This window comes from Podarcis vaucheri (assembly GCF_965113315.1).
Source record: "Podarcis vaucheri genome assembly, chromosome: 2".
In the NCBI taxonomy this organism is placed as follows: domain Eukaryota; kingdom Metazoa; phylum Chordata; class Lepidosauria; order Squamata; family Lacertidae; genus Podarcis; species Podarcis vaucheri.
Window position 1 is genome coordinate 5,908,605 of NC_138760.1, and position 16,880 is coordinate 5,925,484.

General features: G+C 49.3%; 1 protein-coding gene across 1 annotated transcript; it reads left to right on the plus strand.

The window, feature by feature from the left end:
- Window positions 1-1,209: 1,209 nt before the first annotated feature.
- On the plus strand, window positions 1,210-9,773 carry ARF3 (ARF GTPase 3; the record flags this gene model as incomplete). The annotated part of the gene is made up of 4 exons (XM_082206512.1): window positions 1,210-1,357; window positions 3,433-3,543; window positions 5,515-5,639; window positions 7,877-9,773. 4 exons carry the CDS (start codon window positions 1,210-1,212, stop codon window positions 8,036-8,038), a joined length of 546 nt encoding a protein of 181 aa, XP_082062638.1. The 3' UTR covers window positions 8,039-9,773.
- Between the last annotated feature and the right edge of the window lie 7,107 nt (window positions 9,774-16,880).

The window sequence follows — 16,880 nt, forward strand, 5'->3', positions numbered from 1 at the left end:
TATGTTTGTGGGATTCGTCGAATTGGTTATAAGTTGTGAGCTTCTTCAGGGGTAGAAATGGATGGTGGTCATTGAAAAGGTAAGAGAAGATTATGGTCACATCCACACTATACATTTAAAGCACACTCAACGCACATTTAAAGCACATGACTCCCCCCATGGCAAGAAAGAATCCTGGGAACTGTTGTTTGTTAAGGGTGCTGGGAATTGTAGCTTTGTGAGGGGCTTTGGTAAACTTTGGTTCCCAGGATTCTTTTTGGGAAACTGTGTGCTTTGAATGTATGGTCTGGTTGTGACCAGAGTGGATCTTTGTTTAGCCTGCATGAAGGCTCTTCAGGCGGGAATAATTTTGCATTACCATCAAAGGGAGGGCTTTTGAAGAGCCATTTGCCTCCTGGTAAGCAAGCATTGCCTCCAGAAGACCAGCCGGGTCTTGATGAAGAGAAAAAGAATTGGCATAATATCCTTTCAGGCAGTTGCAGTGTCACAAATGAAAAAACAAAATTTTGTGGGTGGGCTGTGTTGTAGTCAGTTATTAACTTTTGTGATATTCATTTGTAGGGCTGGTTTAAATTGCAGAAGGTGTGGCTTTCAGTTCAGCAAAGCCTTCCTCCTGCTTGAAAGAAGATTCCATTCGAAAGAGGTTTCCAATGGAGTCTTAGATCCACGCATCAAATTACCCTGCGTTTGTGAATAACCTACAGGCAGATTCAATACCACAGGAAGAACTTCACCATCTTCTCCACACTTCCTGTGGAGTCTGTGTTTCTTCCAGGGGGTAATGAAATTGTAGCCCTCCAAATTTATATACTCTTAACAATTGGCTGCTGAATGTGTGGCCAGGTGTTCTGTGCCTGCGTGTGTGAGCCCAGCCTTAAAGGAAGGTGCAAAACTCATCATATTGCTTCAGGCTTATCTCTTCTTGTAGGACTTGCTAGTCCAGTCTTCTCCAGCTCCCATCAACCCTGACCATTGGCCATGCTGGCTAGCGATGATGGTAGGAGTTGGGAGTCTCACAACATCTGACAGGCTCCAGTTTTGGGGAGACTGGAAATCCATGATGGGCAAGTCTCAAGAGCATTGTTCTGGTCGTTGTCACTGGGAGCTGCCATTCCTCCAACTAATAGCCTTTCTCCATTGTCACAGGACTTGTCCTTTGACACCGACTGGACAGGAGAAGCCAAGTCCTGCACTGTTGAACCTGCCGCCATGGGGAACATATTTGGAAACCTGCTCAAGAGCCTGATTGGCAAGAAGGAAATGCGCATCCTCATGGTGGGTCTGGACGCTGCTGGGAAGACCACCATCCTCTACAAGCTCAAGCTGGGAGAGATCGTCACCACCATCCCTACTATCGGTACACTCTCTTGCCTACTACCAGTACAGTATGGGGAACTGCTTCCCGCCCCCTTCCTTTTCCAAGGGTTGAATTGCAACCAGGCCATAGGATGTAACTTCAGGACAGCAGTATCAGCAAGCACCTTGCTCCCCCTTGGGACCCATTGCATCCCGTCTTCCTTACTGCCCCTGGGATTCAGTCCCAGTCCTACGAAAGCAGTGTGCTGAGGGGTGTCTGCTAAGTTAAAGCAATTTCTCTGTCATTTGTGCTAGTCCGTTCCCTCCCTGACGGAGCACACAGCGGGCTTAATTAGGGTGACTCACAGAACTAGGAGCCGCTAGATCCAGAGGAGAACTCGTAAACATGCACATGGCACACAGAACGCTGCCTGACATGCCAGCGATTTGCCCAAATTTGATTGATTATTGCTGTTCCAAGCTTCCATCTCCAGCTTTGGAAAGGCACCGTACTGGGGCAGGGTCTCCCTAGCAGTTGAGGTTCTTGTTCCTGGTTAGGAACAAGAATCTTGCCAGCTCACTCAGTTCCTGGGGTAGTATTGAGTGGGCTGGCAGGCTTTAAGCAGAGATGGCTGTTGCTTCTGCAATTCTCAAAAGCACATTTATCTCGAAGCCCATTGGAGCCACGGGAACTTAAGAAGAGCCCAGATAGACCAAGGGTCTCTCTGGTCCACCAGTGGCTGGCCAGCCTAATGTCTGGCCAGAGCATGAGGAGGAGAACAACCTTCCCTCAGCAGCTGGTTTCCAGAGGTACCTTCCTCCTCAAATGTAGAAATTCCATTTCAGCTATGAATTATGCCTCTGATATGTTACTGTAATCTCGGGATCACAACAGGACTGGCTGGTTTGGTCTTTCCTCAACCTTTAACTGAAACAAAAAAACAAAAAACAAAACCATGGCTGGTTTTATGGATTTGAAAGGGAAGTTTGGAAACATTTATAGCATTGTTGTTAATGGCTCAGAAACAAGGAAAATTGGGGTGGGGGCCCCTCTGTGAGGCCATTACGAGTGCAATTGGTTATGCGCTGTTGCTGCGCAACCTCCATTCATCAGCGGTGCCTGTGCTGTGGAAGGAAACAGATTGTGGAGCACTAGCGCTCCCTGGATTGCACCATCTGATTTTTATCCAGCTATGTTGGAAAGGGTGACTCATTATTCAGAATATTTAAAAGAGTTAGTCACATTGGAGCCTATGGGTTAAATTCAACAAGGTAATTACATGAGCAGAATGGCTCTTGTTTGCACTAAAGAACTTCCCCTTCCTCTTGTCCCCTGTGTGCGCCCCCCCCCCCGATACCTGCCCCCACTCTCCTCCGTAGGAGCTTTTTGGAAGGACATACGGACCCCAGGACAGATTTTGGGATTATGTGGGGGGCACACAGAGAGAGGAGTGGGAGGACATGTTCCGTGGCACAAGCAGTAGTTCTGTGTGTTCAGTGACTTCCCTAGATACAACCCTGTGGTTTCTTGAACCCACTGTTGGACTGTAGCTAAGGTTCTACATGGAAACAAGTCAATTTGGTCAACAAGTGCTTAATCTTCTTCATGGTAACCTGCTCACTGGTGAACACATCTTACTGGTGAAGCTTGAAGAGCAAACTAAGATCCCTTTTTGATTTAATTTTGGCAAATTATTTGTTGAGAACAAATCTTGCCTCATAAAGTGGTTTTATTATTACTAAATTCGTATACCGTCCTCCATCCGTAGATCGCAGGGCAGTTCCCAAAGTACAATTAAAAACATTTAGAATATCCCTCTCTGGCATTACCAATGCATAAAATGAGAACCAAAAAATAGTTGAACCATGCAGCAGCATATAGCCTCCGTTTATGGCAGCCTCTAATGGCCACACTTGTTGCCTTTCTGTTGTCAAGCAAAGAACCTGCCATCCGAAGTCTGAACTAGAACTGGAAGCAAGACAGGCTTACCTGCCAATTCTGGGGCCTATGCAAAATCATGCTAATACTTGGTGTGTTGTCTTTAAATGTGGAATGCGTGGTTGTCTCTAGCTCAGAGGGAGGGCTGAGTCCCCTGTCGTGCTAAACTTGGTTCTTAACCTGCTGCTCTTCTTCAGGGTTCAACGTGGAGACGGTGGAGTACAAGAACATCAGCTTCACCGTGTGGGATGTTGGTGGCCAGGACAAGATACGGCCCTTGTGGCGGCACTACTTCCAAAACACCCAAGGTATGGGATTTACCAAGCTCCTCTCTCCCCATCACCTTCCAGGTTGGCATGGCTCTGGGCTTGTTTTCACCCTTGGGATGTCTTGGGCACAGCAACCCCCGGACTCAGTTAAACCCCTGATTTGTTGACTTGAGGTAACTTGGCCAGAGTGCTTTATTGCTCTCATCCCAGGATGTTTAAACAGGAGCAGGTGCTTCTCTGAGGTGTGGATCTCACGATTCCAAAGAGAAACAAAGTGACTTGCAAGCAAAGGGTCAGCAGGACTGTGTGGCTGAGAACTTCCCTTGGGAGGGAGTGGTATGTCCTTCCTTGGAGGTTTTTCAGCAGAGGTTGGGTGGCCATTTGTCCTGCATGCTTGAGTTGAGATTGGGGTCCCTTGCCACTTGCAATTTTTTTTAATTTTTTTTTGAGCTCTATTGCATTCTGGGAGCTGTAGTTTGTTGAGGGTGCCTGAGAGTTGTTGGGAGATCCCTATTCCCATCCTAAAGCTACAGTTTCCAGAGATCATAGAATTGTAGAGTTGGAAGGGACCCCGAGGGTCATCTGCAATGCAGGAATCCTGCCCCAAGCAGTCTCTGAATGGACCCAAACCGCCAACCTTTGGGTTAACAGCTAGACACAATTCACGTGGGGCTCTAGTACTTTTTAGGGTCGCCTAAGAACTCTCAGCATCCTTAACAAATTGCAGCTCCCAAAATTCCTTGGGGGGTTTCATGGCTTTTCAAAGTGCTAACATAGTGCTTTGAATGTACAGTGTGAATGTGGCCTGGGGTGGAGCAGGGCAGCATGACACCGGATGAATTTCAGCCCTGCAGTGCTGGCATTGTAGGATGACTCTGGGACCATACAATCAAGATTCTGTAGCTATCAGGCAGCCTCTGTTTCCCTGAGATTCAGCATCTTGCATGGGAGGCCTTCCTGAAGAGGCGGTGGGGTTAATTGGCCTTGGTTTAACGTGTGCTTCTTGTTTTTAGTCAGGCAATGCCCCTGGACAATTGAGAGATCTGTTTAAAACTTGGGAGTGCTCATTCAGGACATGAATTCTAGCTTTCAAGTTTGAAAACAAACCCATCCCTCCATTTCTTTGTGTGTTTGTGTGTAAGGGACGCGGGTGGCGCTGTGGGTAAAACCTCAGCGCCTAGGACTTGCTGATCGCATGGTCGGTGGTTCGAATCCCCGCGGCGGGGTGAGCTCCCGTCGTTCGGTCCCAGCTCCTGCCCACCTAGCAGTTCAAAAGCACAATTAAGTGCAAGTAGATAAATAGGTACCGATTTCTAGCGGGAAGGTAAACGGTGTTTTCATGTGCTGCTCTAGTGCCGGTTTGCCGGAGCAGCTTCATCACGCTGGCCACGTGACCCGGAGGTGTCTGCGGACAGCGCTGGCTCCCGGCCTCTAGAGTGAGATGAGCGCACAACCCTAGAGTCTGTCAAGACTGGCCCGTATGGGCAGGGGTACCTTTACCTTTTTACGTGTTGGTAGGGCAGGGCAGGGAGTAAAAAACAAAACAAAAAACCATAGAGAAAAGGCCTTGCAGAGTTGTTGATCAGGCTGTGTGGTTGCAAAGGCCACACGAAGCCTGAGATTTTTGTAAGAGACTTCACTTCTCCTTGAGAGGAAGGGCTGTGAGTTTCCATTGGGTAACCTTTTTCTCCCATCTTCTCTTGAAAAAAATGGGGTTGAGGAATGGCTTGCATCCTCACTTCTGCCTTTCCAGATGGTTGGATCTTTTGAGCAGCTGGCCTGCCCTTTGCAGTCTCCAGAATTCCTCACGTGTTAATTCTTTATTATTATTATTATTATTATTATTATTATTATTTATTAAATTTGTATACCTCCCTATACCCGCTGGTCTCACGTTCTTTAATCCCATTTCCACTCCACATCCTCATACTTTGCTTGCAAGATGTCTGTCTGTCTGTCTCTCTCTCATATACCTTGTGTCCCTTCATCCTCAGCCTTTCTTGCTTTCAGGTCTGATCTTTGTGGTGGACAGCAATGATCGGGAGCGGGTGAACGAGGCACGTGAGGAGCTGATGCGGATGCTGGCAGAGGATGAACTGCGAGATGCTGTTCTCCTTGTCTTTGCTAACAAACAGGTTGGTCCAAAGTGAAAGGTGGGGTGCTCCAGAACATCGGAGATTGGTGGGGAGTCAGTTGAGGTCTCTCTGCCTGCCTGCCTGCCTGCCTGCCTGCCTGCCTGCCTGCCTGCCTGCCTCTGGTAAGCAAACATGCCTTTGGCACTGCAGTTTGATGAGGAACGCATGGTAATATATTGGCCTGTTGGCAGACTGCATTTGACTGTTTGGGGAGTTCAGTAACAAAGTGCTACTGTAGGGCAGAGGCAGGCAGAAGCAAGATTTACAAGTAAATATCTTGGCATGAGATTGGCAAGAGTTTCTAACTCTCGGTGTTTTTAACAATATCACTAACAAAATTGTCCATCCCATTGTCCCCTCCCCCCCCCCGCCTCGCTGCGGAAATGAAACTATCCAGGCGTTTGTACGAAAGAACTGTGGACTCATTTCATCTCTTGTGTTGAAAGCAAATTCCTAGGCTCTGAATGTCCTCAGAGGCACTCTGTTCTTTAATTATAACTGTGCGTCTCTTGTACCTGACTCATGGCAGTAGATCTTCAAGTTCTAGTTTAAAAAATGAAGGAGATTTGACATCCCTGAAGTCTGTCCATTCCACCTTTGGGACAGAGGTGCAAAACCTGTGACTGCAGATGTTTGTTGGACTACTACCTCCTATTATTCCTGGGTGTTGTTCTCTCAGGCTGGCTGGGGCTAATGGGAGTTCAGAGTCTCAAAAACAGTTGGAGGGACACCGGTTCCCCATCCCTTCTCTAGTGAAATTTGGAGCCTTTGGCTGAAAACCCAGCCGTGAACCAGTATAATCTCAAGAAGGACTCTGTGGAACATGCTGGCTTCTCTTTAGGTGGCTAAGATTTTCCCGTGGGCCATTGGGACAAACGGACACCTTCATCATACATGGTGTGGAGCAGCACTGAAACCTACAAACTCTGGGGTGTGGAAAGGTGTATGCTGTCATGCTGTTGAGCCTCTTCCATAGTAAGAAACTTTGGTTGTAGGATTCCATGCAGCACCTCAGAATAGCTGTTCAGAAGGAAAGCGCAGTTGCTGCTTTTGCCCATGTGCATTTTGTGCAGATGAGGGGCTATTGTTGGGTGCAGGACTGAGCAAAACAAATCGTGCTTTTGTGGCTGCAAAAATAAGTGCATGGATAATTCAAGGCTGTGTGTGCACTGTGATTCTGTGGGAGTGGACGTAAGATAGTGGTATGGGTTTTGAATTCTGTTTCCTAAGAACCCAGCTCCTGGATTTTCATGTGTCCATAGCGAATTTCTAGCCCTTTGGATTGCAATAATGGACTAGGAAGTGTGTGGGCGCGGCCTGGTTACATCAAAGAGTCCAAAGGAGTTGTTCAGTAAGAGTTCCTTTTGACTGATGCATCAGTTCCTCTGTGAAGCAACTCCACTTGTTCCTCTCTGTGAATAGCAGAATGAACTGTGCAAAATAGTACTTAAATACAATCATGTGCCACCCTTCAATCTTAGTTTTCAGGTGGGTTTTCCAAGTAAACAAGAGAATAATATTGATACGATTGAAAGCAACATTAGAAAACAACAAACTTGCTTGTAAATGTCCTTATAACACTTTTCAAAAGTCTGGGAGAGTAAAACGGGACGTAAAAGATAACTAGGCAAGCCTCTGTGGGGGTAAGAGTTCCAGAGGTGGGGAACCACAACTAATAAGATATTCCCTCTAGTCACCAAACTGCCTCATGTGGAGGAGGCAGTTGGCAGATGGCAGCAGAGGTTTTCTACAGGAGCAGGCAGGGGTGGCATCTGTTTCAATTTTGACTACCTTGGTAGCCAGTTTACTAACTTACGTACATACTTGTTAGTGCAGAGCAGGCAGAACCCGTGGGCAACACTTGGTGAACTCTGAAAAGTGGGTGGGTGGGGAGGGCTTCATCGCCAGGCAGGCATTTTAAGCTCTTTCTGTATGGAGTCTGGCTACTGTGGGAAGAGCTAGCAGCAATCTTAGGAGGCTTGAAGAAGGAAGGAAGGGGCAGCTAGATGGTGCCTCTAGCAAAAATGGACACTACTTACCAGGGCTGTAATATCTGGAAATGCTCCCGCCACCTCAACGCCATTGGGTCAGTTGCCACTGACTCAAACCCACATTGGGTCCTAAATTGATTTTTGAGGACACCTCTTCGAGGCTGGCTTCCTCTTTCTCCTCTCCCTGCCTTTCATCTTGGGTAGTTGAACTCTCTGGTCTTTTTCTGCCTCCTCTTCTCCACCCAGGACCTCCCCAACGCTATGAACGCGGCAGAAATCACAGACAAGCTGGGGCTGCATTCGCTGCGCCATCGCAACTGGTACATCCAGGCCACTTGTGCCACCAGCGGAGACGGCCTCTACGAGGGCTTGGATTGGCTGGCCAACCAGCTGAAGAACAAGAAATGAGTGCAGGGGTGGTGGTGGGGCTAAACCCCCTCACTTGTTGGTTCCATTATGGGTTGATTCCCCCCTTCCCCAACCCCCCTCTCCCCTTCCCCAACTTCCTTTCCCCTATTGGGTTTGCTTTTCCTTGCCGGCACCGGTTGCTGTGGGGGTAGGGGGGGTTGGGGTTAACTTTTGGTTTCTCTCTCTCTCTTTTTCTCATATTCTGGCTCTGCCAGGATTTTTTGCACGGTCTCTGTGTGTGCGCGTGTGTGTGTGATAAATATATATATAGAGATAATAAAATATATGGGTGTGGTGGGAGGGTTGGGGCAAGTGGGGGGTTCGGGTGCCGATTCTGTGGCCTTTCTTTTTCTCTTTCGTTTCCCTTTCTATTTTGTTGGTCAGTTTTGTATTTTCTTGGTGGTCTGTGAAGCTTGGTTCTCTCTCTTTTTATTTTTTTGACCGGAGGTGACCAATACTCAGTGGCAGCTGCTGCTTTCTTGCTTTTGTGTGCTGCGCTTTGGGTTGCAGCGAAGGGACCTAGGTGGTGAAGCCGGGGACTTAAAAAGGGTGTGTGTGTGTGTGTATGTATATATATATATCTGCAATATGTGCAGGAGGGGGGAGGGAACAGAGACCAATTAGTGCAAGGAGGGGGCATTCTAGGAAATGGGTCTGCAGGTGATCAAAGGCCCCTTTCTCCTTCTCTTCCCAGATTGGGGCAATGTTCTGGAGGGAGAGCAGTGCTACTACTTAATTCTGTCCCCCACCCCCCAATTGTATTCTTTCTGTCCCTGTATATATATTTTTTGTTGGGCAGTGACCCCTGCTGGCAACAATTGAGATTGCAGCAATACTGAACGCCCTCCTTGCTCTTCCTTCCCCGAATCCGTCGCGCTGTTAACAGCATCCTCATGAGCGGCCCAGGATGGTTAGGTTTTTTTGTTTTTTTTGTTTTTTTAATGCTGCTGATGGACTTGAATCATTTGCACTCCAACTTCTTAGACCAAATGGCACTGGAGCCCTTGATAATGCACGTCTCCTGAGCCCCATCAATTCCTTACTGTTTTGCTCCCTTCCCAGAAAACAGACCAGGGCTTGGTGGTGATTGGTGCAGGCTGCCGCAGTAAATTTGGGACCAATGCTATATCGTAAAGCTGCCCATGCAGATGCTAACTGCACACTTTTTCCTGGTTTGGCCTGCTCTTTCCAGCCAAGGGGAGCATGTGCATGTGCAAGGGTGCCCCCTGCCCCAGCCCTTGGCAGCTTCAAAAGGTTGGCTCTTTAGTAATGTTGCTGCTTACTCCGTGGATGTCTCCCAGTTGGACAGAACATTCCATCCTTCCTCCGAAACACCCCTTCTGTTGCAAGATTCCTTTTCCATGATGGGGGAAGTTGGAAGAGTTGTATTTTTCCCCCTTTTTAATTTTAGGGGATAATGATTGTATTAGGGTTAAACCCAGGTCACTGCATGCAACTTTCTGGTCACCCCCTTCCTCTGGACAGTGTTGGTACTGTGTGTTCCCTTTCCCCATCCTGGCAAATACGTATTTATTCCTCTCTTTCTCTTCTCCCTACCCAGCTTCAGCCCCCTTTGCTTGGTGTAAAGTGGTTTCCTCCTCTCCCCACCCCCTTCTGATTTGTTCATTCTCTGGGCCATGGCTCCCTATATGTGATTTTCTCGCCCCCTCTCTGAACAGTTGGATGCACCACGACCTCTGTGCACTCCCATTGGATATTAAACTTGTTTTATGTAGCTGCTGGCTCTAGTCTGGTGTTTGTGGGTTTGGGGCATGTGATTTATATGTTCTGCAGCTTTCTCAATATGAGCTTCCCTTTCTTGATGACTGCTTTCACACGCACAAAGTGCAAAGAGGATTAGGTACATTTAGGAGCTTTTGGCGTGCGACAGTGGCCTAACCCTGGGAATGACTTTGACTGTCCAGCTAAACCAGGTGAGAGGTAGCTGTTAGGTCTCAAACCCTCTGTGAGTTAGGAACTTCCCCTGCATGTGAAGACAGGCCGCAGTGGATGGAGCGGATGAGACCAACAGTGGGTCCAATGGTCAAGAAGGCGGTTTCTGTACGTGCTGTAATGGGAAGCTAGGGGCAGATGGGGCTCATCAGCCTGGAAAGATAGCCCATCTAGGAGAAGGAAAACTCTTATCCTAAACCTCCTCTGCCTTGTGTGATATTTTCAGGTGAAGAAAAGACAAAAGAGGAAACCCTACACAAATCCAGAGTGGAGTCCCCAAAACAGTGGGATGGTTCCTTGTACGCCTCCTTCCAGCAGCTCCTGCAGCCAAGCTGGAGCCAAACATCTTGCTCTGCTTTCTTTTGGACCACATCAGTGAGTCCAAGAAAGGGGTCTTGTCTTCTGGGCAGCCCAGGGCCTCCATACACACTGGCCGGATTTGGTCACTATGGTGCTGCTAATTCAGCGGTTTGGCTTCACTCCCGGAGACACAGTCAATTGTTTCTTGAAGCAGACGGATGCCAACAACAAGCTATTTAATACATTTGTACCCTGCCTGTCAATAACACAGAGGCGCAAGGATGGTTTATTGTGGGTGTCATATCCCCTCCCCACCCCTAGATATTCCAGGAAGAGGAAGCTGCCTCTTCCATTGCTGCGCCTACTTTCAGGCAGGGAGGGGTCTTTCCCATTCCTACCCAGAGACGCTAGGTGGGATTGAACCAGAAATACATCCTCTGCCACTGAGCTATAGCTCCTCTCAGAGGCATGCCAGAGCAGTGATTCATGTCCTGCTGTATTTTGCCTTGGTCAGACACCACACTGGGCACCACAATTTAAGAAGGACATTGACAAGCTGGAAGGTGTGCAGAGGAGGGCAACCAAGATAGAAACCAAGCCTTGTGAGGAATGGTGGAGAGAGCAGGGTGTGTTTAGCCTGGTAAAGAGAGAACTGAGAAGAGATATGATAGCCATCTTCAACTACCTTGAAGGCTGTTACGTGGTGGATGGAGCAAGCTTGTTTTCTCCTGCTCTGGAGGGTAGGAAACAAATAACGGCTTCAAGTTACAAGAAAGGAGGTCCTGACTAAACACCAGGAAGAACTTTCTTTTAGAAAGAGCTGTTTTACAGGGGAGCAGACTCTCACCAGAGGTGACAAACTCCCATCAGAGGTTTTTAAGCAGAGTTTGGATGGCCACCTGCCCTGTATGACCTAGTTGCAGGGGGTTGGGTGGTTTTATGATTCTATCATGTAGGAGATACAGTGGACATCTTTTTCTGTGATGGAAGAATGCTAAAAAAAAAATTTTTTTTATTTAATTAAGGAGAAGCGAAAAACGCACAAGTAAAAGGTGTTTGCCCTTTGGAATGGCGTCTATACACCTGTTCCCTCTTCTCAGGACAGATCGGGGGGTTGACGGTGTGAGGAACAGCCTTGGCCCAATGATTTGAGCATCTGCTTTGCATGCAAAGTCCCGGATTCCATCCCCCTCGTCTCCAGTTGGGTTGGGAGACATCTCTGTCTGAAGTCCTGGAGATGCCCTGCCAGTCATTGTAGACAAAACTGGATAGATGGACCCAAGGCTCTAACTTGGCTTCTTTGTTTTGCAAATGGTGGTTAGTTCATTTTTAACTGCCTGTGAGCATAGAGCAGGAGAGGGGTGGTGTTTCTGCCTGTTGCCTGAAAAAGAAGTGTGCCTTCCATCTCTGACCCCCTGAATAGTCTCCATGCTGGCTGATGAAACGTATGAAATTTACAAGCTCCTCCTTTTTGGCTGGGGTCGCCGTGGCTTGCTCAGGGAGGGGTGATGGACATGTAGGGGCTGGCTTTAATTAGAAACAGCTTAACTGAGCTGCACTTTTCTATGGAGGAAGGGGTGTATTTTTTAATCCGGAGTGGCATTTAGCCCCCTCCGCTCCTGTATTTAAGGGGGATATTGGATGAGCAGCTAAATCCCATTAGTTGCTAATCCAAGAAAAGGTGGGGGAAGATTGTCCACCCTGACGACATCAGATTGGGCTCCGTTCCGCTTCCTCCTCTGAAAGGGATAAAGCGCATAGCAGGGTCTAAAACTCCTACCCAGACCCTCTTGTTCTACATAAGTGCCTTACCTCAAATCTTTAATAGATGTGATGAGAATAATGCAGAGTGGCTGTAAAGAGAGATGGCCCTGATGAGTTGTTTTTTTTAAAAAAGCAGTCTGTAGACCCCTGAGTCTCTAGGCCCAACTTTCCAACAGAAATTGCACTGTGTTAAATGTTCGGAAAAAGTCAAAAGCCCAAGGCAGTATAAGTTCCTCAACTAAGTTTATTCAACATTTGTCAGTGACATTTGTCAGTGACAACAGCTCACTCATAGGAACACAAGAACCAAACTGACTGGACAACACAATAATAATTCCAAGCAGTTGAAAGTGCATGTGCTTACTTGCAATGGCAACGTTCGTCTACCAACGCTTCTACGATTGGTTAGAACGCGCCTTGTAACATAAAATGTGTTAAACCCAATACATAACACTCCTCCCCCAACTTCCTAACAAAAGGAACAAACATAGTCATCAAGGTGTGCCAGCCTTTTCCTCTCCCGCTGGGATCGTCGCAGTTCCTGTGCCCAAATGGGTGACCCAGGAGGTTCCTCCGGTACCCACTGTCTGAGTAGGGCAGTCAGCAAGGCCAGCTCCGAAGGGGTCACCTCCGATGGAGCCACTGAGGATTCTGGCCTGAAGTCGCCCTGCTGGGGTAACTCAGCCACCGGCAACCCATCTGGTTGTCACCCTGGCCTGAGCACAGACTCTCCTGAAGTACCTATTTCTCTGTCCTCTGGTTCCGCTTGAAGTTCCATGTTTGGAGGTGCCCTGGCTCTGATCTGGTCGAGGTGTCTTCCAAACCAGTCCCCCCTCCAACCCTACCTCATAGGAAACCAGACCTGTACAGCGGGCAATGATACCAGGGACCCAACCCTGTCTGGGCCCATTGTTCCGGGCGTACACAGTGTCCCCAGGAGAGAACCCTCTTGGAGACCCCCGCACCACAATGGATGGGAGTTGATCAACAGCCCAGTCTCAATAAGAACTCCGCCAACTGGAGAGTCCAGTCTCCATGCACTATGCGCCTAAGCGCATCTTTGGTAGTATGGACCATGTGTTCAGCTTGGCCGTTAGTGGCTGGGTGAAAAAGAGCGGAACGAATGTGGCGGATTCCATTCTTGGTTACAAATTCTTTGAATTCCGCCGATGTAAAAGCGGTCCCATTATCACTCACCAGTGTGTCTGGCAAGCCATGTATCACAAATAGCTTCCTGAGCGTGTTTATAGTTGCTCTAGCGGACACGGTTGAGGTCGGCACCACCTCAAGCGACTTGGACTGAGAATCAACCAGGAAGTGTTGGTCCTGAAAAGGCCCCGTGAAATCCACGTGCACCCAAGACCATGGAGATTGTGTGGACTTCCAGGACTGTACTGGTGCCTTGGGCGGATCCAGCCGGGAGACCTGGCAGGGCTCGCAATGTTTCACCCAGCCCTCTCCACATCTATGCCTGGCCACCACACATAGCTACGGGCCAATGCCTTCATCCAGACGGTCCTCGGGTGAGACACGTGCTGTCCTTCTAAAACTCTTTTTCCTTAACGGGGGTGGGTGGGGGGTGGACTATGACACGGCTACCCCATAACACGCATCCTCAGTGAGTAGACAGCTCGTCCTTGTGGGCTGTGTAGCATGAAAATTCTGGACCCAGCTTCTTGGGCCACCCCATCCCCACACAGTCCAAGATGCGGGACAACAGCCTATCCTTTGCGGCTGCAGCAGCAATGTCCTTCACATGCAAGGGCTGGTCCGATAAGTCTTCCAGCCGCAGGATCTGGTGGGCAGGAGCAAGGTCAGCGCCGCTCTCCGACAACGGCAAGCACTGAGTGCATCTGCGTGACCCATGGCTTTCCCGGGTTGGTGCTATAGCGAGTATTGGTAACCGGTCAGGAAAATGGACCAGCACAATACTCATGGCAAAAGCATCTGGGGTGTCTTGCGGTCGGGCACAAATAGTCCCAGGACTGGCTTGTGGTCAGTAACAATAGTGAAAGGCCGACCATAAAGAAAGTCATGAAACTTTTTGACTCTCTTAACTATTGCCAAACCCTCCTTGTCGATCTGGGAGTAGTTGTGCTCCATCGACATGAGAGTTTGGGAGAAGTAAGCCACTGGGACTTCCCTCCTGTCCGGAAGCTGGTGGCGCAGTACTGCGCCCACTCCATAAGGGGAAGCCTCACAAGCCAGCACCACCGGAAGCTTTTCATTGAGGTGTGCCAATACTGAGTTGGACACAAGCAAGTTTTTGACCCCTCGGAACACCTTGGCCTGTCGAGGGCCCCAGACCCACGGCACTTTTTTGTCCAAGAGCCCGTGCAAAGGCTCAGCTACGGCTGCCTTGTGTGGCAGGAAGGCGTGGTAAAAATGAAGAAGTCCTAAGAAGGCTTGTAACTCTGCCTTGCTCTTTTGGTCTGGGGCATCGCAAATGGCACTCACTTTGTCCTCTGTTGGATGGAGGCCGTCTGTGTCAATCCGGAACCCCAAGAAATCCACACTATTCACTCCCAACAGGCACTTTTTCTGTTTTACCTTAAGTCCTGCCGCCTGGAAGCGTTGGAGCACCATCCGTAATCTGGCGGCAAAGTCCTCTCTTGATGCAGCGATCAGCACATTGTTGAAAAATGGTGTGACTCCAGGGATGCCTTTAAGGAGACAGCCCATTAGGCTCTGAAATAACCCTGGTAAAGTAAAGGTAAAGGGACCCCTGACCATTAGGTCCAGTGGTGACTGACTCTGGGGTTGCGGCCACGCTAACTCCAAACTGTAGGTGTTTGACCCTGAAAGCACCCCTATGAGTCACGATTGTCTGGGTGACTGCGGTGGCCTTGTCAATGGTTAGCTGTTGATAAGCTTGCACTAAATCCAGCTTCCCGAAGATCTTGGCTCCAGCCAGGGTTGCCTAACATGTGGCTCACCACTGGAACCGGCTACGCATGGTCCTGTAAGGCCCGGTTCAGGGTGCATTTGTAATCGCCACAGATACGGACTGAGCTGTCCAGCTTAACCGGTGTGACGATTGGGGTTTCCCAGGTTCCCGAAGCTACCGGCTCTAGGGCGACTAAGCGATCCCCTTGGGCGACTAAGCGATCAGGCTCCTCATCAATCTTGGGTTTAAGAGCAAACAGGACTCTACGGCCCTTGACCCGAATGGGTTGTACCATGGGGTTGAGCCGTAGGGAAATCGGGGGTCTGTTGTAGATCAATTCGAAATCTGCCCCTGGGGAAATCTGATTAAGCCCTGAAATACCTTAGCCTAACGGCCCGAACCATGCTAGGCCTAGAAGGCTAGTGAATGGGCCTTCAGTTATGATGAGGTTCAAATTCTTTGTGTATTTCTTAAGCTATACCTTGAAGGTGCCCATCCCCTTCAGCTGGATTACAGCACTATGGGGGCTGGGCAGAGCGGAGGACCACCGTTAGGGCAAAGCTCTTTCAGAGTCTTAGCAGATATTATGGAGTAGGATGAGTCGGTATCCAACTCCATAGTGCATGGGGTTCCCTCTATCTTGAGTTGTACCCTAAGCTTATTGGACCCCAGGGACGGAAGTTGAAGTACCCTGGCTGGAGAGGTGGACTGTAACTCCTCCTCTATGTAGGCCTTGTGGACACGTTGCTTGGGTCGTGCTCCGGAGGTATTGGAGCAGCAGACTCGACCAATGTGCCCAGTCTTCCCACAGCGGCAACGTGTGGCGCCACGAAACCTGCATGTCTGACGCTCGTGGTTTTCTCCACAGCTGGTGCAGGTTCCTTGAGGTGCGTCAGATGACCGTTGGTTCGATGATGCGCTCGTAGCTTGGGAGCGGTGGTGTCGGTCGGATCGGTCCGAAGCTCGGTGGACATCCTCATTGTGGGAATCTATGGAAGACGACCGGTCTCGCTGGATGCGGTGAGTTCTCCTTTCGGTACGTGGGCAGTGGGCCGCCTCATGGGTGTTATCCTTCTCAAAGGCCGTGGCCATATTCATTGCTTCCATCATCGTGATTGCCAGCAGCTTGCGACGGAGACGGCTGTCTCACATGCACCGGTGAACCTTTCGAGAAGTCGTTCCTTGATGTCAGCGAAGTGACAGTACATCACAATCCCCGGAGCGCTGCGATGTATTCACTCGCTGACTCTTGCGCTTGTTGCTCTCTGTGCGCAAAGTCGTAGCAGCGGTGGTTCTTAGTTGGCTGAGGTGCGAGGTGTCTTGCGATAGCCTGTGTCAGCTCATCGAAAGTGCATGCCTCTAGGTCCCTGGGTGCCATCAGACCTTCCAGTAGAGTGATGGCGGAACTTCTCAGCACCGTCAGTAGCACATCCACCTTGTCTGCCTCCCTAGTGAAGCCTTGTAGTCGGACATAGCTCCTTATTCGGCAGGGCCACTGTGGCCATTCCGCAGGATGGCTCATATCAAAGTCCAGTGGTGGCCGACTATGCCTGGTAGCCATCCTCAGATCTGGAGCAGTCGCTTGTGCAATTGTGGGTGGTTGCGAAGACGCGGCAGGTGCGATCTCGTTTCCGGGACTATTTGCTGAGTCCGGCGTGGCAGTGAGGTTGCGCTTACTGTGAGGCGGCAGGCAACGGTGCTGCAGTGTGGTCTTAGGCCTCTGGCAGCCGGTGGGAAGTCATCAACATCCCATCCTCATTGCCATATTCAGAAAAAGTCAGAAGCCAAGGCAGTATAAGTTCCTCAACTAAGTTTATTCATCATTTGTCAGTGACATTTGTCAGTGACAACAGCTCACTCATAGGAACACAAGAACCAAACTGACTGGACAACACGATAATAATGCCAAGCATGAAGTGACCGTTGGCAGTTGAAAGA